Source organism: Protopterus annectens, chromosome 5.part1, assembly GCF_019279795.1.
Source record: "Protopterus annectens isolate FY-2018-M chromosome 5.part1, PAN1.0, whole genome shotgun sequence".
Lineage (NCBI taxonomy): Eukaryota > Metazoa > Chordata > Ceratodontiformes > Protopteridae > Protopterus > Protopterus annectens.
The window spans coordinates 278,325,635-278,347,846 of record NC_056736.1 but is presented as its reverse complement, the minus strand read 5'-3'; the positions used below and the strand labels follow the sequence as shown (position 1 = coordinate 278,347,846).

At 43.5% G+C, this 22,212-nt stretch overlaps 1 protein-coding gene across 1 annotated transcript in view; it reads left to right on the top strand.

Moving 5' to 3' along the window:
• Positions 1–22,212, top strand: part of GART (phosphoribosylglycinamide formyltransferase, phosphoribosylglycinamide synthetase, phosphoribosylaminoimidazole synthetase) — a 1,783,038-nt gene that overhangs the window by 1,025,798 nt on the left and 735,028 nt on the right. Inside the window, exon 11 of the mRNA XM_044072949.1 lies at positions 20,890–21,121. Within this exon, the coding sequence (XP_043928884.1) occupies positions 20,890–21,121 (232 nt within the window). The remainder of the gene's footprint in view (positions 1–20,889; positions 21,122–22,212) is intronic.

The following is a 22,212-nucleotide window of genomic DNA, read 5'->3' as shown; positions in this document are numbered from 1 at the left end:
GGGGGGGGGCACTCCAGAAGTTCAGTACTGTGGTCTTCAGCATTTTGGTCTTTTGATGTTATGGTCTCCGGATTGTGAGCTTCAAGACTGTGATAGTAAACCATGTATAATGTGCGTGTGTACATTCATGTACATGTGTGTAGATTCAGAAGAAATTACTAAGCTAACTGCTTGAGTCCTTACAAGCCCAGCCATTACCTGAATTTTACCCAGTTTTTCAATCCCTAAGGGCTGGAGGATAGCTCAAGTTTATGCCTGTGCCTTTCAGTATTTTACATTGTGCCCCTGCCCATAATTGACATAGGCGCCACCCCTGAAGTGAATTTACGATTCCCCATCCATTGATTCAAACTATGTTTGAAGAATGTCAGGGAAGGGCTGTACTTGAATAGCCTGTTCCAGAGAAGGGATAATCTTCTGAGACATACACCTGTCTCAGCAACCTGTTTTGTTCATGTTGCAGACCAGGTTTGAATCCAGAGATCAGGTGATCCTTGCAGTTTGTCTTGTGAATGTGCATCAGTTCCATCAGGACTGGATTTGTGAGTGCCTTATAGGTTAGGCATAGACTACCCCTTAATAGTAGAAGACAGAATAAAGGTATAGGTCTGCATAGGATATGTTTACACACACTATTTTTTTGTAAGGAGCTCTAAGGCTGCTGCAGCTATTGCAAGTGCCTGGTAAAGTACATGCTAAAAGGTGCATTGTACTTTGTTGTTGGTCTGATGAGGGCCGAGTACATAGGTTCATACTAGGCTATCTGCCCTAGGGCTTTTATAAGCCTAGCCAGAATGTTTGGCTTTCGCCACCCATTTTAAATTTATTTTGCTATGCCCTTTTTCGAGGTTAGTATACTGTGCCTCTGTCTAACAGTGACACAGAAGTGATACCCGGGGTAAACCTACGATCTCCCATCCACTCATCAAGATTCCTCTTGAAGAGAGTCAATGAGGGACTCTGCCTAACCTGGACTGGGATTTTATTCGAGTGAAGGGAGCCTCTGGGTTATGAATCTGTCCCTAGAGCATGTCCTATTTATTTCAGTGCTGAGGTTCAAGTCTCTCGAGCGCGTAGCTCGATGGGATTTGGATTTTCTGAGGTGCAGCATGTCCATTAATTCCGGGTTGGACATGGCTTTATACGTCAGGCACAGATAGCCTCTGAACAGGCGGTATGCCACTGAGTAGAGCTGGAGTTTCTTTAACCGGGCAGCATATGGCATCTGTTTGAGCCCTTTGATCCTCTTGGTGAGGTACTTTTGGGGTCTTTCCAGTTGCTGCAGGTGTCTGGTAAGGTACATCCCAAAAGGGGCATTGTACTCAATTATGGGCCTGATGAGGGATGAGTAAAGAGACACGATGACCTCCCCTGATCTAGATGTGAATCCCTTCATGATTAGGTGGGCTATATAAAATGTTTTTCTAACCACTTTGGCCACGTGGTTGTCAGATGAGAGATTGCTATCAACTTGGGTCCCCAGGTCCCTAATTACTTCTTCTGTACTTAATGGATTACCACCTATGTGGTAATTTGTGGGCACTTTGTTTTTGCCAAAGGGGATGACTATACACTTTTTGGCATTTAGCTTGAGGCCATGGCTCTGGCACCAGTTGTCTGTTATATGAGGCCCTTTTGGAGTATGCTTGTGTCGGCTGGAGAGTCTATTATGGCGCCCAGTTTGAAGTCATCTGCGAACTTGGTCAGCCACAGTCCTTCCGTGTTGGCCTGTACCTCCGAGAAATATATACCGAACAAGAGAGGTCCCAGGACTGAGCCTTGTGGGACGCCACTTGTAACTGGTTTGGAGTCTGACATGGCTCCAGCAATTCTAACCATGTGGGTTCTGTCCTTGAGCCAGTTTGCAATACATCTAGTCACATAGGGGTTTATATTTAAGCTGGTGAGCTTATCTATAATGCCTAAGTGGGGTATTGTATCGAAGGCTTTTGCGAGGTCCAGGTAGGCTGTGTGGACCACCTTCCCCTTGTCAATGGCCTTGGTGACTGTTTCAAAGAAATCAACCAGGTTTAAGAGACAGGATCTGCCCTTAACAAATCCGAGCTGGGTAGGATCCAGTGTCTGTAGGTCCTCAATATCTTTATTTATGAGGTCCATGATGATCCTTTCCATAGCTTTGTAGACCAAGCTAGTCAGGCTTATGGGGCAATAGTTTCCAGGATCCGTTGAGGCACCAGCTTTATGGAGAGGGACCACTGTTGCTGTACGCCACTCTTTGGGCACATATCCTGTAGTAAGGCTGAGATTGAACAGTAGTTTTATGTTTGGGTTTAGCTCTTCTTGGAGTTCATGTAGGACGCAGCCCGGGACACCGCGTGGTCCCATTGATGCTGTGTTTTTTGCTTTGGAGAGGGCGGCTCTTACCTGAGCATCTGAGATGTCGGGGGCAGCACTCTGCTGGGATAGATATTTGCCCTTTTGGTGGGGAGGGGGAGGGGGGAGAGAAATTTGCGCTGAACCTGTCGGCTAGGATGTTGGCAATGTCTGTGGGTTCAGTGTATTTTTTGTCATTTTGGACTAATTCTGAGCATATCTGGGAATTACCACCCAGGTTCCTAACATAACTAAAGAAAGCCTTGTGATTATCCTTAGTGTCCTGTGCAATTTTTCTCTCGAAGCTGGCCTTAGACAATTTTATGAGTGCCCGTAGTTTTTTGCTAATACTGATCAGTGATGCCTTCCTTTTTTGGGATTTTGCTCTCTCATTTAGTAGCTTCCTCCTTCTATTGTATAGTTTGTTTATGGCTGGGGTCCACCAGACAGGACGTCTGCCTTTGGAGGATTGGGTCTTGGTTTTATTTGGGATCGCATGATCCATGCATTCCTGAAGGTGTTCATAGAATGCGTTTATAAAGGATTCTGCGGTCTGGGCCGTATTTTCCACAGGCCTGGGGGCTGTGAAGGATTCCACCTCGGTTTTGAGGAGTGTGAAGTTTGCTTTAGAGACGTTTTTCACTGTGGTTTTCTGGGCAGGGGGTGGGGTCGGGATGTGAATATCCAGTGAGATTAGTTTATGGTCTGATCTTACCAGTGAGGGATACACTTCTGGTCTGGAGCATAGAGTCCCCATGTTGGTGATCAGGTCCAGTATGTTTTCCCCTCTTGTGGGAGTGGTAACAAGCTGTTCCATAGCATTTGAGTTTATAAATTCTAGGAACCTTTGGGCTAGGGTGTTGGAGCTAGAGTAATGCTCCCAGTCTATGTTTGGGTAGTTGAAGTCGCCCCATATAATGGTGTTTGGAGAGACCTTCATATTTTCCAGTGTTCTCAGAAAGGCCGAATGAGGTTCCTGGGTTTGGGAGGGTGGTCTGTAGCAGGCTATAAACTGGAAGGCAGTTTTACCCACTGTTAGTTGCACATGGATAGTCTCTGATGCTTCGTGCTTTGCCACCAACCTGGAGGTGTGGGTATCTTTGAATATCGATACTCCCCCTCCTTTTGTGGTTCGGTCCAAGTTTTGGGGGCCGAAAAGCATGGTGTGAGGTATAACCTGGTAGTGCTGGGGTGTTCTCGGGAGCCCTGAACCAGGTTTCTGTTACTGCACAGATATCGATGCTCTCCATGCTAAGGAGAGTTTAGAGTGCGTGCATCTTGAGGTTTAGACTTCTGGCGTTGAGTAGCATTACTCTTAGTTTCTTATCCCTTGTGATACCTATGGAGGTGGGTTTGTCTTTTGAGCCTTGCCTAAAAAAGGCACTATGGGGGTAGCAAGAGCCTTTGCCAATATCCGAAAGCCCAGGGGTGACGGGTGCAAGCCGTCCCTAGCGAAGCATCGTGGCTTGTCGAGCATATCATCCCAAGCTGACAGGCATTGGATCCCCTTTGAATGAAACCAGTACTTAAGCCAATTGTTGAAATTGATCATCTTGTCTTCATATTGTGGCATCATTCTTGGTGAGGGTAAGATGCTACTCAAGGTCAAGGTCATACCGGCCTGGGCTACATGCTCAGAGAGCTCCTTTATGTCTCTTCATGTAGTCCAGGGAGGTACGTCTCAGGTCATTCACACCAGCATGGACAATGCCGGAGTCATATTTGTACTTGCCTTGGAGTGACTTGAGTGCTTGTGTTATGTGGCGGATCCTAGCGCCCGACTATCTGCTCACTGTGACCCTCTCCTTGTTCAGCCTGGTGAGCGGGACGTCATTGTGCCTGACTATAGTCACCTATTGCAAGTGCATCAGGTGTGTTGTTTAGTCTTAAGGGCTGTGACTGTTCACCACACTGGCTTTGTGAGATATGTGTTGCACGTGTTTTGTTTTGAGGTAGCAGTTGCTTGGGTGTCTGCTTTGGAGGTCTCTGCTGCTTAGGCAGATCTTTATTTAGAGCCTCTGAGTATGTTTTTGTGTGATTGTGTTTGGTTTGCTGTCGTGGTAGGTCTATGTGAGACTGGAATTGTAGTGAGTGTGGTTTCCTTCTCCTGACTGGTTATGCCAGTACTGAGTTGAGAGAGCTTAGCCTCCAGTTTGGCTATATGGTTGCATCTCTCATGTGTTGGAATTTGTTGGGAGGAGGAGAGGGTTGTCTGTGTACATGAGGCAGTTGTAACATTGCCTCAAGATTCTCAGATTCACCAGCTGGACCGGAGAGGAGATTGACAACTGACCTTCGGACATGCTAGAATAATATTGGGAATTCCTTAATTGAAAACAAGGGCCAGTGGGGAGTGAGGGTGTAGTGCTTTTAATTTTTAGTGCTGACTTATATAATTGCTTTAGCGCACAAGTGCCAGGTAACTTAAGTGCAATGTGTTACAGGTAACTTAAATGCAAAAACGACAAACAGTAACTTTCTTTCAAGTGAAACAAGGAAATAAGTACAGTAAGCAATGCAGATCACTAGTGATCCACAGAAGCACTGAGAAGCCGCGTATTAGGTGGAATTAGCATTCCAGGGAAATAACAAGCAAACAAACAACAAGCATATAAACAGAGCTAGATTCAGCAGGCCTGGATCTAGTCTATGCTACAGCAAACAAGGTGTACCAATTTCAGTAAGATACAGTTCAAATATTCAGGCACTTTAAACCTTTAACCAGAAATTCCCAGCTCAGAAGGGCAGAGTCCAGCCTCTTCTCCCACAAGAGTGCAGACCACAAACCTTCTTAATGTAAAATAACTGGCCTGAAGCCCAAGTGCCTAAACCAGAACTAATACACTTTAAGAATAACAGACACTGGTCACAGTGAGACTAACTTCCTTGGATGGTGGATAACATGTCCTTACTTATAAGCTGTACTGCATAGGCCTTCCTCACCACTGTGGACTCGTGGTGGTCAAAGTTCAGGCTATCTGTGTACCTAGCTCTCTAACCTCTGAGTCCACTCTTAGGGGCGTGCTGTTAATGTTATGTGCAGGAGTATTTGTCTTCCCAAATACTTTATGTATTTGTTTGCATTTAGTTTTAAGCCATGGCACTGCACCAGTAAATTGAGTCAGTCCCTTCTGAAGGGTATCTACATCATTGGGGGATTCCGTGATTGCCATCAGCTTTCAGTTGTCAGCAAACTGTGACAGCCAAAGGCCTTCTAAATTAGCCTTAACTTTAGAGAAGTATACTTTGAACAGAAGAGGTTCCAGTACTGAGTCCTGTGGCACACCAGTAGTAGCTGTCCTGTTGCTGGATCTGGATTCACCCACTCTGATAAAATATCCTGTTTGTGAGCCATCTGGCGATCCATCTGGGGACACAGGGATTTATGCCCAATTTAGTGAGTATCTATAATACCCAAGTGTGGACTTGTCAGATGCCTTAGCCTGGTCAAGGTAGGCAGTATGTACCGTTTACCCTCCATGTCCCTAGTGACTTTCTCAAAGAAGTCCACCAGATTCAGTAGACATGACATGTCATTGACAAAGCTGAACCGAGTTGGGTCCAGTGTTTGGATGTTTCGTATGTTATTTATCAGGTCCATGATTCTTCTTTCCATGACCTTGCATATAAGATTAGTCAGACTTGTGGCTCTGTTGATGGTCTCCCTTTGTGCAGGGGATGACCGTTGCTCTCCTACACTCCACAGTCTGGATGCTGTTAAACAGAGATACTAGTGGGCCTGACTGGTCTTGTTTCAGTCTATTTAGGAGGCAACCTGGGATATTATCTGGACCCATTGAAGCTGTGTTTTTATTTTATTGACATTTGTTAATCGGGTTGATCCAACTGGGCCTATTTTCAGTTGAGACCCAAGGAGAAAAGCTCCAGTATACACAGTTTAAAGTATAATCAAAAACATTTGAATCTAAAGTATTTATACAATAAGAAGCCAGCAGAAATAGTCACAAAAACTTTAAAGAGGAGAAAAAAAAAATTCTGTACAGGACATTAAAAAATTAAGTGACAATATATTTACATATATACAACCAGATATTTTGAATTGACCATATAGAATTGTACAGATTTAGCTTGTATCCACTAAGTGGAGTACTATCAGTATAGGGAGGGACCGAACGATATATGAGGGGGTATGGGAGGTTAGGGTGTGGCTCGACAAGGACAAATTGTAAAGTCAAGTAGATGGAGTTTGAGTTTTTCCTTAAAATGGGATGGGTGAATGATGGAACAGATTTATTTTTGGAGTTTGTTCCAAGTTTGGGTGATGGAGCTTTTATATAGTAGTTTGCCTACTGTTTTTTTGGGTTAGTAAATAAGTATTAGTTGTTGATTAGAGGTACTGAGAGTCCAAGGAGGGGTATAGATAGAGATGAGGGAAGACAGAGCAGGACTAGATGAAGGTTTATAGAGAATGGAGTGTAACATTTGAAACTGTGATAGCATTAGAAGGTGGGGAAGTTCTAGCCAGTGGAGGGAGTTTAGTGCAAGGCTATGATGAGCATTGTATGGAGAGTTTGTGATTAAATCTAGCTGTCTTACGGTATGTTTTCTGGAGTTTGTTCAGGGTAGTGGTTTGGATGTTGGTAAGCACTGGGGCAGCATATAGAAAGGAGGGGAGAAGAAGAGCTTGTGCGAGGGAGAGTCTAGCATTTGCAGTTAGAATTGTTTTATTGCGATACAATAAACCAAGTTTCTGGTGTGTTTTTTGTATACATTGGAAAGCGTGCAAATTAAATTTGAGTTCATGAATAGTGACACCCAAGGAGTTTAGTGCGAGTTTCTGGTTTGATAATGGTGTTGTTTGAGGAGGTAATAGTAAATGTATTGTGGTAATTCAAAGATTGGGGAAGAAATGGTAGTTTGGTCTTTTTGTGGTTAAGGATGAGTAGATTACTGGACAGCCATTGTTTTGTGGAAAGAAAGGCTTGTTTGGTAAATGTATGGAGTTCAGAGATATTATCAGAGATGAAAATGAGTCATCAGCATATTGGGTAAGGGAGGATTATTTAAAAGACTTATGAAGATCATTGGTAAAGACATCGAAAAAGAGGGGACCTAAAATGGAACCTTGAAGTACCCCAGTTTAGACTGGTATAAAAGGAGAAGAGGAGGAAAGCTATTTGACAGATTGCTGTCTGCAGGCTTAGTAACTGGAGAACCAGGCAAGAGAGGCAGAAGATGAGTTAAGATTTGCAAGTTTGGAAGGGAGAAGGGGCTGGGAGACTATTAAAGGCTTTGGAGAGAGTGAGAAAGACAAGATACAAGTTTATTGTTATCTAGGGCCTCAGCAATGGTACGAGTAAAGGATAAGAGGTCAGGAGCTGTACTGTGGGATGGAATCCGTGCTGAGTGGGAGTGGGAAGGTTTTGTTGAAGGAGCTTGAGTAATGTGTGGATGCATTTTTCGAAAATCTTGGAGGGGGAGGTAGGATCGCTATGGGTCAGTAGTTACTGTCTCTGGAATTACCACCTTTATGCAGGAGAATAGTAAAAAAGGATTTGCATAGTGTAGGGTAGGGACAGTGGATTCCAGAATAGCTGTATTAAGTATGGATACTGGATAGGCTATGGAATCGACAGGAAGTTTGAGGAAGGTGGGGGGTAGGTCATCAGTGGAAGGGGAGCAGGGTTTGAGCTTTTGAAGTAGAGATCTGATGTGGGATGTAGGTACTCGATGTAATGAGAGTAGATGTTTGTTAGGGTTGGGTTGGCTAGGCGGAGAAGTGTTGCAGTTGGAAGGAGCGAGTGCTTGTATGGTGTCTATAAAATGCTTGTCGAGAGTAGCAGTTTCAAGGGGGATGTGTTTGGGTAGGGGCAGGGGGATGATCGGCAGCCTGGATAAAAGATTCTATTAATAGTACACCAGAACTTCCTGGGTTTGGAATTGCTGGTAAGTTGGTCGGAGTTATAGAATGACTTTTTGTCATTAAGGATTTATTTTTTAGTAAGATTTCTGAGATGTCTAGAATTGTATAGTAGAGGTAATTCCTTTGTTTTGATCCAGGCTTTCCAAGCTCGGTCTCTTGTTAGCATGAGGGACTTGGTTTCTTTGGAAAGCCAGGGAGCAGAGTTGGGTTTCATTCTGATCTTCCTAGGAGCAAAGGAGTTTAGTGTATCCATGAAGATGGTGTTAGACCTACTGACTGTGTCATCAAGAGGGATATGTTTAAGGATGAACCAGTCAGTGGTAGTTAGAATAGAGTTAAAGTGGGCTGCATTAAAATTGGTGAGTTTGTGGCAGTTCCTATATTGGTGAGGTTTGGGAGGATGGGTGGTGTATTTGAGAACAGACGTGGGCAGGTGATCACTGAGTTGGTCAGGTAGGGTGTTGGAGTTATGGTAGTGGTGAGGACAGTTGGTAAGTATCCAGTCAATTATGGAGCTTCAGGTTGAGTTTTTATGTAGGCGGGTGGGGGAAGATATCCGTTGATGGAACTTGTACAGGTTGATACTGAACTGTGGAGGGTCTGTTTTCACTTTAGACCAGCCTAGATTGGCATTCACCTAAGATGAGAGTTTCATAGGGTATAGTATTGGAAAACCAAGATGTGATATTTTCTAGTATTGATGACTTGTTCCCAGGACGGATGTATATGGCGGTAGTAGCTAGTTTTTGTGAGGGTTAGTGGCAGTTTAGTATAATTAATTCAGCTGGGTGGAAGTCTGGAAAGGGAGAGAAGGTAAGGCTATTGGAGTGGAGGATAGCTACACTGCCCCCTCTTGGGAATCTATCAGAGTGATAGATATTGTAGCCTGGTGAATTTCATCATTAGTAATACGTGGCTTGAGACTGGTTTCTGATGAGGAAAGGATGTGAGGGGTTGTATGGGCTATCCAGACGTGTAGCTCAGTGATTTTATTTGTTAGACTCTGAATGTTTAGAGTATATAGTCAGGTGCTTTAGATATTGTTGGGTTTAGTGTGGATGGCTGGGCATGGTGAGATATATTTAGAGAAGGAAGGGAGGTAGACGGTAAAGGGGGTCAAGGTTGAGAAGAGAGGGAGAGAGGCCGGGGTTGGGGTGAATGTCCCCAGATATGACTAAGCTGTTAGTGGGACGAGGCAGTAATGGGGGATACAGAAGTGTAGTTTGTGTAACTTTGGTTTAGCTTTGTAGGTGGGAGGGAGGAAGGATTTACAGTTTAGATTGTTTGTGGGTACAAGAGGTGAAGGGGTTGAATAGGGTTGGGGAGATATTAAAGAAGGTGTACAATGAATGTCTGACATGATGTAGGTAGGTGAGCATAGGGGAGGAGGAGAAGGAGGATGTGAGTGATAAGAGGTTAGAGTAGAGAGAAGACATGAGGTGGTAATGAGGTGGTGCATATTTAAAGCAGAGTAGAGCAGCGGTTAGCGTTGCCACCTCACAGCAAGATGTTCGCAGGTTCGATCCTCGGCTGGGATACCTTCTGTGCGGAGTCTACATGTCCTCCCTGTGGTCGCGTGGGTTTTCTCTGGGTGCTCCTGTTTTCTCCCACATCCCAGAGACATGCTGTAGGTGGATTGGATACTCTAAATTGGCCCTAGGCGTGTGTGCCTTCCGTGGAAGGTTGGGTGCTGTGCTGGCAACTCTACACCGTAAAACTCCACTGCCAATCATGAGCAGACAGGTGAACCGCTGTGGCGACCCCTAAACAGGAAAAGCTGAAAGAAGAGGGTTAATAGACAGGGTGTGTTAAGGTAAGGGAGGAAGTGGTGGTCAAGGTTTGACAGGAAGTTGAGTGTTAGTGGCTGATGGTGAAGGAAGGGGAGGGAGTGGATGGTATAAAGGGAATTGTAATGGGGTGGGAGGGGTGAATTGAGTACAAACTGAGCGGGGCTACACCTGGCCTCAGTGATTACTGTTTCCTAAGAACAGCTTTTAAAAGAAACAATCTGAGCAAGGGATTTCAGAAGGTTTGTGCCAAATAGTTGCTCATTACATGATACATCAACCTGCATGTTAAGAATATAAATGAAAAACTGGAGAAGTGTTTAAAAATAATTTGGAGGGGGTTCTGGTTGAGTGCGATGCTGTAAGAGAATGGAGGGGGGGTAAGAGATAGTTGCAAAGGAGAACAGGTTCGGAGCTTTTGGTAGAAGGAAAAAGAGTTAAAATGTAGTTGTATTGGGGGAGTTAAATTATCGAAAGGGGATACATGTTCACTGGCGTACTGCCGATTTTAGTTATCTACTTGTAAAATTATACACATACAATTTTTAGTTACTGTAGTTGTAAGTGAAGACGATGGACACATTCATTCAGCATTCATTGATTTAAAGGGGCAGCCGTTCTTTAAGCTGGCAGGCAGCGAGGTTCCGGTTCAGGATTAAAGAACAAATGGCAGATTAGGTCACGAGGTGGTGAGCAACGTGACAGTTTCTCCGAGGTGACTACAGGGGAAAGAGTCTGAAATTTAAATTTGCTTGTTTTTAGCTTTAGAGAGTGCAGTGGCAGCCTGTTCTTTGGTAATAACTGGTAGATGAATGGTGGAGTGTATTTCTTGGTGGGGGGGGGGGTAAGTGAATTTAATAAGGGAGTGAAATTTGAGCTGAATTTATCAGCCAGGAGATTTGCTTTATTTTCTGGCTGAGTGTAGACTACGTCATCTACAACTAATTCTGCATATTTTTGGGTGTTGCCCTTAAGATTGCAGATAACCGAAAAATGCCTTCTAGTTATCCTTCGCTTGGGAGGCTATTTTTGGCTCGAAATTTGCTTTTGAAGATTTGACTAGTCCCCTAATTTACTTGTTTAGATTGAGGCAGTTTTTGCTCTGTTGTACACGTTCTCTCTCCCCTTTAGATGGGATTTTCCTCCTCTTGTTGTATAACTTATTTATATAATGGGTCCACCAGGATGACTTGTTTTTGTGGTTTGTTTTAGCTTATTTTGGTCTAGTACTGCCATTTCTGTGCAGTTATATGGTTGTACAGGGTTTTGTATATGCCTCCACATAGGCTTCTGTGTTTTCTGGGTTGAGGGAGCTTGGAAATTAGCTATGTAGTCACTTATAGGGGGTAGTTTGCCTTAAAGGTTTTGGTTCTAAGTTTATATTTTTCAAGGGAGACCACTTTATGATCTGATCTAACCAGTGAGGACATCACACTCGTGGTGGGGTGCAACCCTCTCCCATATTTGTAAGTAGCAGGTAGGGTATTTGTACCCTTAGTAGGAATGCAGACTAACTGCTCCCAGGCTTTTGTATTAGTCTAGAAATCTTTGAGCCTGTATGTCAGTGGTCATGAATGGAGGAGTACTTAAGTCACCCACAAGTATGGTATTGATATGAATGGTAAGTTCTAGTAAATTCAGGTATGGTGTATGGGTTTCCTGGTTCATGGTGGGAGACGTGTAGCTAGCAAGACTAGGGTAATGAATTGTTTTTCCTGCAGTTAGTTGGACATGGAGTAGCTCAAGCATATATTGTATTGTTTAACCAGTATGCTTATCCTTTATGTAGATGGATACATCTCCACCGTTTGCCCTTTCATGTGCAGTGGATGACTGGAATGTATGAAAGGCATTCTAGCTGCACACTGACTGGGTGCTTTCCCTGGCTTTGAATCATGTTCAGTAACTGCACAGACATCAGCATTCTTCAGTGTGAGGAGTGCTTTCAGAGTGCAGTTTCTTGTTGAGGTTCCTAGCATTGAGCAGAAATAACTTTAGCTGATCCTAAGTAGATTTTGCAGTGTTGGAAGGTTTGTCTGTCTGGCAGTTCCTAAACAAGGCACTATAGGGATGGATAACATTTTTGTCAATGTCCAAAAGCCTGGTGGTGATCGGTGAAAGACCATCCCTGACAAAGTAGCATGACCTGTCAGTTACCTCTCCCAGGCTGATAAGTATTGGACCCTTTTGGAATGGCACCAATAGCAAAGCCTTTTTCTGTTGGTAATGTGGCATTATCTTTGGAGACAGTAGAATGCTGCCTCAATTCTAGGCTCATACCTGCCTGTGGTGTATGTTCTGGGAGCTCAGTTATGTCTCCTCACATAGTCCAGGGATGTACATCTCTGGTCATTTGCACCCATATAGACTATGACCTGAGTCATAATTGTACTTTAGGTGAAGTGACCTTATTGCCCTGAGAGTTTCTCCTTATCCAGCTTGGTGAGAAGGACATCAGCTTCTCACATTGGCACCGTCTCTGACCGAAATACTGAACTGTGGTGTTGCGCCTTATGGGCTTTGTAGTTTGGTACAATGAGATGTGGTTTTGTGTGGTGGTGGGAGTTGCCTTAATGTGTGCAAGGACTGTCTGGAGACCTTTTGAGATTTGGGTAAGCTAAATGTAAGTACCTCCGATATGTGCGTCTGGTCCTTTGTAAGTGCAGTAAGTGTCATTGACAACCTGTTTGGTGTTTGTTGAGGGTCTTGTCTCCAGTTACATTGTGTAAATGCATCTTTCAAATACTTCGTTTGTTTCAGAGTTAAGTGGTTGATAGTGTACACAGTGTAAGTGCTACATTGCCTTAAGATGCCCATGTCCACAAAGCTAGATGCAGAGATAGCAGGAAAGTGCTTATCCATGGTTGCTGGTCCTTAATATGTGCTTTACATGGGGAAAAGAATAGGGGGCGTTTGAAACCTGACAAGGTATGGGTGCTTACTTAGTGTAATCTACAGCTAACTTGTCCGGTAGTGTTGCCCAGAGTGCAAACCAGATGCTGTTGAGCAGTGATGATTCTGAGTGCTGTCATGTACTCCAGTGCTAACTAAATGTGGTAGTGCTGATTGGTGTACAAACTAGTTGCTCTTTGAGCAGCACATAGGTTCATAGGTTCATACTAGGCTATCTGCCCGAGGGCATTTACAAGCCTAGCCCATAGTTTTGTGGCTTACGCCACCCCTTTAGTATGGGGAACTATACCCATTATTTTGCTGTGCCTCTGTCGAGCAGTGACACTGAGGTAATCCCTGGGGTATATCTGCGATCTCCCATCCATTGGTCAAGATTTCTCTTGAACAAGGCCAGCGAGGTGCTCTGCCTCACATATACCGGGATTTTATTCCACAGCATAGGGAGTCTTTGGGTGATGAATCTATCCCTCCAGCACGTCCTATTAATAGCCGTGTCGAGGTTTAAGTCTCCGCCCTTGTGGCTCTGACTGATCTAGATTTTTGAGGTGAAGCATATTCATCAAATCTGGGTTTGACATGGCCTTGTATGTTAGGCAAAGGTCACCTCTGAGCAGCGGTAAGCGACTGAATAGAGCTGGAGTTCTTTCAGTCGGGCAGCATAGGACAGATGTTTGAGACCCTTTATCCTTTTGGTGAGGAACTTTTGTGGCCTCTCCAGCTGCTGCAAGTGTCGGGTCAGATACATTCCGAATGGGGCATTGTACTCGATCATTGGTCTGATGAGTGATGAGTATAGGGAGACTATGACCTCCCTTGATCTAGATGAGAATCCCTTCATGATAAGGTGGGCAATGTAGAAGGTCTTCCTAACTACTTTAGCTACATGGGTGTCGAATGACAGACTGCTATCAACCTGGGTCCCCAGGTCCCTGATAACTTCTTCTGTGCTCAATGGATTGCCACCTATTTGGTAGCTAGGTGTAACCTTGTTTTTCCCGAAGGGTATGACTATGCATTTTTTGGCATTTAACTTTAGGCCATGGCTCTGGCACCAGTTATCCGTTTCTGTGAGACCCTTCTGAAGGATATCTGTGTCAGATGTGTTTTCTACTATGGCGCCCAGTTTGCAGTCATCTGCAAACTTTGTCAGCCATAACCCTCCTGTGTTTGCTTGTACTTCGGAAAAGTAGATGCCAAACAAGAGTGGGCCCAGGACTGAGCCCTGTGGTACACCACTTGACAGGCTTTGAGTCTGACATGGCGCCAGCAACTCTGACCCTGTGGGTTCTGTCACTCAGCCAGTCACATGACTGTGGAAGATTTCAGAGGTAGTTTTAATAGGGAAAGTACAACTTCATGTAATTGCGTATATACAGGGCACCGCTAACCATTGCTGGGGAAAGCAAATGTGAGCCTTATATTGAAGCAGAAAAATGCCAAGTTTTAAAGTAGGTCTTCCCACAGGTCAAACGCACAATCTTTACACCAGCAGATCCCAGCTGATGTAGGTGAAATCAGCCCTCTCCTCCCAGAGTAGTGTAGACTTTGACCCTCTTAATGTAAAATGACTGGTTTGAAGCCCATGTGTTAAGGAGCAACAAAAAGAAAATGCCTACACTACTACAGATGCAAAATAGCAGCTGTTACAGCAGTGGAAACATTCAGCTTAAAACTGAGCAACAAATCACTAGAACAGTTTTGAAAAATCAATATAGTGCAAAAAAAAAATGGAGCACCCATACACTGAGAACATACAAAACTCCACAGTAACCAGAAGTCATAACTGAACCCCACATCCTGGGGTAATTGGCAAGTGCATGAAAAACAATAAATGGCACATAAATCTTTGAGAATGCAATGAAAACAAGCAACACAAGTGCCAAATAAGACTTCATTTAATTTTTCTTGCCAAGAATGGCTTCAAATGCAAGGAAAATGTCACTCTGGAATTTTTGACAAACAATGAGCAGCCCTGGATAAGCCTTGCACAAAAGCAAGGCTTGTGTACAAGCTGACAAAAGCAAATTTTAAACTTGGTTTGTCCACAGGCCAATCAGGTATGCACACAATAATGAAGGTGGTATTTGGAGCTCTTTCAGAAACCTTAGCTTAATGTGCTAGCGTGGGATGGGCAGACACCAAATGCAGCTTTAAGCTGGTAAAAGATAAACAGTACATAAAAGCAATAAAGTGCAAACACAACCAACCATTTTCTAACTATTGACCTGCAGTTTAAGGCACCAGACTGTGCAGAAATTTACTAGTAACACAATTTGTGGGAAAAATGCAATAATGACCGAGGCTCAAGATCTCACATGAATATGCAGTTCTGCCACAGCTATGAATTAAACTGTGGGCCAGCAGGTTTTAAAATACAAATGGACAACTTTTATAAGTAATTCTACTTGTTGAAATAGAAGTGCAGAATAATGCAGAAATAGACTTCCCATAATTCTTAAATACAAGACTAAAGGACGAAGGTCTCAGAACAAACTTAAAAATGCAAACAGATGGAATAGAGCCGAAAGGTACAAAGTATTACCCACAGGTCACCAAGTGCAACTCACATAATTAAGCAGAATTGCAATAATTAAATTTTAAAACTTTCGTTTTCTTCTGAGAAGCTAGTTATAGTTCCACTCTTCTCCAAGCCTTGGATATGTATTATTTCATAAGGAGGAGCAGGGTGGTTGTATTAATGGTAAGATTCCCAGTCTCCCAGGATGTGGGGTTCAGTTATGATTTCTGGTCACTGTGAAGTTTGTATGGTCTCAGTGCGTGGGTGCTTGATTTTTTATTTTTTTTGCTATATTGCTGATTTTTCAAAACTTTTCTTGTGATTTGTTGCACGTGTCTGCTGTAGTATAGAGTATATTCAGACCTGCTGAATCTGGTTCTTTGTTAAATTGACCACTAAACCAGGCTATCCTTTGTTGGCGAGGGCCTCCCTGCACCCTTGTGGCAGGAGAGTGCAATGTGGACTCATTTGATTGAAGGTTCCAGGCACAGGGCTCAGTTTTGAGCTTTTTTATTGGTTAAATTGTTTAATTCAGTTTGCTCATTGTTGCAACATAAGCCCCACGTTTGCACAGGTTTGCTCTTGTTTTAATACACCTCCAGAGTTAGGTGACCAGCCACTGCTCTGCTGTCTTAATCTGTTTATGCATAGCACAACTCTTTGCACTATTGGTCGCTACCTGTCAGTGGGGGGTAACCATTGGTGGTTATAGGCACAGAAACTTCAGTAGATAATTTTTCCCTTAGTAGCTGCCCATGATCTGGCCTGGAAGTCCTTAAATTGCACTTGGCTGCTCAGAGAGCACTTCAAGCTGAGCTTTTGCCCCTTAAACAGTCCCAAAACCAGAAAATCTACAGTAGTCTCCTACCATTCATGGAACCCCTGCTAATCTAGACCCTGTTTAGCACACCCAGTTGTACAGCACCCTCCATTTTCTGTCCCCGCTGTGAAAACAGGATTTAACGTAGCATTATGGATGGTCAGTTTCCCTCCATTTCTCCTACCAGCCTGATTAACATGAATATCCTGAGGCAGTGTAGCAACTGGCTCATGTATATTAACCCTGTACTCTTAAATCACCCAAGTACAATTTGGGAGATGCATCTACACTAAGAATCTGGAATCCTTCTTGTTCTCATGCCCATAGAACAGTAACATTGAGCAGGCTGCCAGCTGACATACTACATCTCCTGTGCAAATCATGCACTCAACATAAACCATAATAAGCAGAGGTACTTGCCAGAAACTTACCTAAACACCAGAGACCCAAATACAAACATGCTACACCTAATACAGTACCTACAGCACTCGGTACACACAAAAACACAAACACCAGTGTCTCACCAAATAAGCCCCTAAGGCAAACCACATCTAAACCTAAACCAATTTTTTTAGTCATAGGTGACTCCATTGTGAGACGCTCAGATGTGTCCCACTCACCAAGCTGGACAAGAAGGTTAGTCAGCTGTCTTTCGGGTGCCAGGATCCATCAGGTCACACATGCACTCAAGTCTCTCAGCAGTAAGTACCATTATGACTGCATCAGAGTTCATGTCTGTGTGAATGACTTGAGACGTACCTCACTGGACTATATGAAGAGACATGAGTGAGCTCTGTGAATGTGTCCTAGGCAGGTATGCCCCTAGCTTCGGGCAGCATTCTATCCTCACCTAGGATGATACCACAATATAAAGAAAAAATTATCGACTTCATCAGTTGGTTTAGTTTCTGGTGCTATTCTAAGGGGATCCAGTTCCTGTCAATCTGGGTGACATGGTTGATAGACCACTCTGCTTTGCCAGAGATAGTCTTCACCTGTCACCTCTAGATTTTTGGTTACTGGTTAAGGCACTTGCCTCCCCCATATTGCCTTTTTTAGGCAAGGTCTCGAGAACAAATTTCCAATGAGAAAATATCACTTGCATACAAGTTAAAGGTTATGCTGCTAAACGATAGGAGTTTAAATCAGAAACTGCACTCTGGAAATGCTTCTCTCCCTGGAGGAGGTTGATGTCTTTGCAGTCACAGAAACTTGGTTCAGGGATGCAGAGAGTACAGTACTTTCCCCACTTTCAGACTGCAAAATGAACATGTGAGAACCAAAGGAGAAGGAGTATCTATCTTCATCAGATATACACCTGTAGACTGACTAGACAGGAAAACTCCATGGAGTTGCTCCAAGTTCAGCTAACTGTGGGTAAAACCCCTCTTCGTCATCCTTGGTTATAGGCCCTATTCAATGAACCAAGATACCCATGGTGCTTATTTGGACCTACTTGAGTCAATCAAATTACAACCCAACACTGTAGTCATGGGCGATTTTCAACTATCCCTCCATTGATTGGGAAACTTATGAGTATCATTATGCTCACACAAAGGCTCCTGGACTTTAACGCTAATGTCCTGGAACAAATAGTATGCAGTGCCACAAGGAGCTCAAATATTCTCTACCTTGTCCTCCTCAACATGGGTGACTTGCACCACCACAAGTGTAGGACCCTCACTGGTTAAATCTGATCACAAATTGGTCACGTTTGAAGTAGCTATAACACTTGAACCCCTCTTTGGTGAAATTGGGCTAAAAGATTTTACCAAAGCTAATTATACCCTCCTAAGAGATGGCATAAATAATTTCCATGCTCCTATTCCCACAGATGGTATTGACAGCTATACTAAGGTATACACAAATGCCCTGTACAAACATGTACACAAATGTATTGACACAGCTGTACCTGATGGGATCAAAACAAGTTCAAGAAGAAACTAGCCTTTCTGATGGACATCTGGTGTTATACAAGAGGAAGAAGTTGCTGTCTAACAATGAGAGGTCCTAGCACTGGAAGAACACCCTCTGCTTCAGCAAACAAGACAACTTGTAAGATCCTCTAAGGGCAACTTCGAAAACAATTTAGCAACCATAGCCAAGGGTAACCATAAGGCATTCTTCAGTGGTATCCATAACCTATAAGGTAGGACCCACACGTGTGCTGAACTAGCTGTGGATGGCATCACACACACTGATCCAGTGAAAATTGCTAACCTATTAATTGACAGGTTTGATAGGGTGGGAGATTGGCATAATGGTTAAGGTGTTTACCTTACAGACGCAAGGTGCAGGGTTTGATTCTCACATGGGGTAACTGGCTAGGCTTAAAATGTCCCACAAGGGCAGATAGCCTAGTACTAACCTATGAAAATTTCACCCCCACCCCCACCCCCCGGCCTCTCCAAATATTCCACAAAGCATTCCCTCTACAGCTCCCCCACCTTGCATCTCCAGAGAGCAAGTCATGAATGCTCTCTCCAAGGCCAAAAATGCAGCCCCTTTGGGAACAGAAGGCATCCCAGGTTGAGTTTTAAATGGTCTAAAATATGAGTTAGCAACTCTATTGGGTACTATTCAGCTACAGCCTGAGTACTGGTTTTGTCCCTGCTGAATGGAAAACAGCAGCAGTCATCCCCCTTCATAAAGGGGATACAGCAGCAGACCCTGGTAACTACAGACCCATAAGCTTAACCAGCCTGATCTGTAAGGCCATGAAACGAATAATCATAGACCTTATAAATAAGAGTATAGGTGATCTCCAAACCTTTGATCGAGTTTGGTTTTCTCAAAGGCAGGTCATGCATGTTAAACCTGGTGGACTTGTTCAAAAATGTCACCAGAGCCGTCTATGTAGGCAGATCTGTGCATACAGCCTACCTTGACTTAGCCAAGGCCTTCAGCACAATCCCACATTTGGGCATCATTGATAAACTCTCGCAGTTGAATATCAACCCTTATGTCATTAGGTGGGGTGCTAACTGGCTGACAGGCAGATCACGCTGAGTTGGGGACTTTACCTCATCCAGCAGCCCTGTCATCAGTGGGGGTTCCAGAAGGGTCAGTGCTGGGCCCTGTATTGTTTAGAATATACTTCTCAGAAGTTCAGGCCAAAACAGAGTGGCTGTGGCTGATTGTTGATGACTGCAAATTAGGTGCAGTCATTGAATCCCCAAACGATGTCAACATACTTCAAGGGACTTGCACAAACCAGTGATTGGTGCCAAAGCCATGGACTCTAACACATTGCTAAAAAATTGCATTATCTTCCCCCTCGGTAAAAACGTTATTGCTGCAGACTATCATGTAAGTAATACCCCAAGTAAAAACTCAGTAGTGAGAGACTTGGGAATGCAAGTTGACTATAGCCTAAACTTTGCCGCCATGTGTCTACTGTGGTAAAAAAGACATTCTACATCGCACACCTCATTAGCATAGACATTGCCTCAGGAGCGAAAGAGGTTATAACACCCCTGTACTCTGGCCTCATCAGGCCAGTAATTGAGTACAGTGCTCCCTTTGGTATGTACCTTACCAGGCATCTGCAGCAACTTGAGACCTCAGATTTCTAACCAGGAAAAGTCAGGGTCTCCAGCACGTCATACATTGACAGACTGAAGTCACTGTCACTGTACTCAGTACAGACTACTTGGAGATTTGTGCCTGCCCTACAAAGTAATCTTGGATCCAGACCCAACGGAAATGCTGCACATACACAAGTCAAATGGGACAGGGGGTCACCCGCTCTAGGGACCATAATCTGGCCTGCAACATAAGACCAGGACAGACAGATGTCTCTCAGAGGATGCCACTCCTCTGGAATAGTTACTATTTCACATCAGACAAAACCCCCTGTATGACCCTGTTTAAATGTACCCTGGATGAGAAACGATAAATTCCTGCCAGGGATTTCACCTACGACTCTCCTAGATATGGGCAGTTGTTGCTAATATCTCAAGTTTAGGCAAGGTCCTTTTTATGCTGGGTTTCTCTAGTATTATATTGGGTACTCACAGCTAGGGTTGTAATGGACTTCGGGTTAGTAGCCCAGTAACCACCTGTGAACCTATTTTCCTGTCCTTTCCCAAATACAATTTCCACAACCTCCGCTTCTAAATCTGCTCTAGTTTCACAGTTTAAACTCCTCCAGGTGCTTAGAGACCACTAAATGCAATGCAAGTGTTCTACTGTTTTATTCCTTGGCTATTTGTGTATCATTGAATGCCACAAGTCTGTTTATAATCCAAAACTCTCATCTGTCTGATTAAGATCTTTATACTCTTATCTCCCTGTAGCATTCTTTTTACTCTATATTCATTGTTCCGTGACCTGTACATGTAGTCATTGGTACTGGTTGCTTAATATTCCTTGATGCTGCTTGTTGTGCACAAGTCTATTTGATGTATTGTTGCATTTTTGTACATGCTGGCAATTGTACTGTATTGTATCTGTACTGTAGTACTCCATGCAATATACAGCAACACACACTGCTTTTTTGGATGTACATGTCTACCACCATTCTCTGTATAGAAATTAGTGTGTTTTTCCTAATACGTTTATAGCAAGTTGATTCCCTCTTGTTGTTTTGCAGATTGTCATGTTCGTTTAATGAAGTTTATTTTTTTTGTAGGTCTTTCTGTGGCTGAAAAGTTTGGGTTACAGGTTTTTCATGCAGGCACAACAGTGAAGGATGATAAAGTAGTGACTAGTGGTGGAAGAGTCTTAACTGTCACTGCAATTGAGAAGGATATTGTCACAGCATTGGAACATGCCAATAAGGGTGTTGCAGCCATTCAGTTTCAGGGTGCAATTTACAGAAAGGATATTGGTTATCGAGCTGTAGCATTTTTGCGACGATCCCAGTAAGTGTCAGTTTACACCAATGTGTCCTTAATGCATAGTCTGACTGTATGAATAAACTCCCATATGTTTTTGGAGTTGAGAAGCTTGTATATGCTACTGCATGTGTTGCTTAATTACTTTTTTGCACGCAATTGTCATGGCTGAAAATGGGCAGGTATGTTTCATATAGGTCACTGCTGCATTAATCATTCATGAAGCATAGTAATTTGCCACAGGCAAATGTCAATGTCCATTCTCAGCATTTTGGACTTAAATGATCTGGTTTCCTTCTCATGCCAGACAACAGGGTGCTAAAGTGATGCTGAGTAACAAGGGGAGAGCAGCCCACACCATGTTTATTTTTCCATGATGAAGCCTGTTGTCTGTGTTGCTAGCTAGAGGCTCTGAACCTCTTGCATTCCCACAGCGGTTAGCTATTTGGCAACCTTTGATCTTTACCAGTTTCTTATGGTATTGATTACTGATTTACTGTGTTAATTTGGTGATTTATAGTACCTATTAGTAGAATGTTGCTACATTTCTTTCCAAGGGCCATTATTTCCCCAGAAAAACATGTTCACATTCCTTGTGTTTTTGCCTGGGTCCAGAAGACCCAGTAGAAATGTGTAAAGCACAAAGAAGAAACTTTGGAAAGTCATGCATAAAGCTCAAGACTTGTTCGTAGTGTGATGTACTGTAAAAAAAATTCACAGTGGAGGAGCGCTTGCTGTTTTTAACATTGTTTGGACCTTTCATCAGTGACAGCTGTAAGAAGGGTAAGAACCATAGGAAAAGCTCTAGAAAATAGTTACTCGGAAAGCACAAAGGTGCATGTGAGGCTTTAGTGACTTTTAGACCAAACTAGGTGTGAGGACTTAATTTCCTTGGTGATACCAGCTAGTAAATCCCTGGTTCTAAAATCTGAAGCACAATCATCTACTGAAAACTTTTTTCGGGCCTGTATTGAGGGTAGTTGCCTTCTTCGATAGACAAGACCATGTAATTGCTGCACGTCTGTCAGATGACCTACCCAGACAGCAACTGCTGACACCTCTGTAAAAATTTGTGTGTGAGAGAGAAGTTATTCCCTCCCTACTTGTGCATGAGGCAT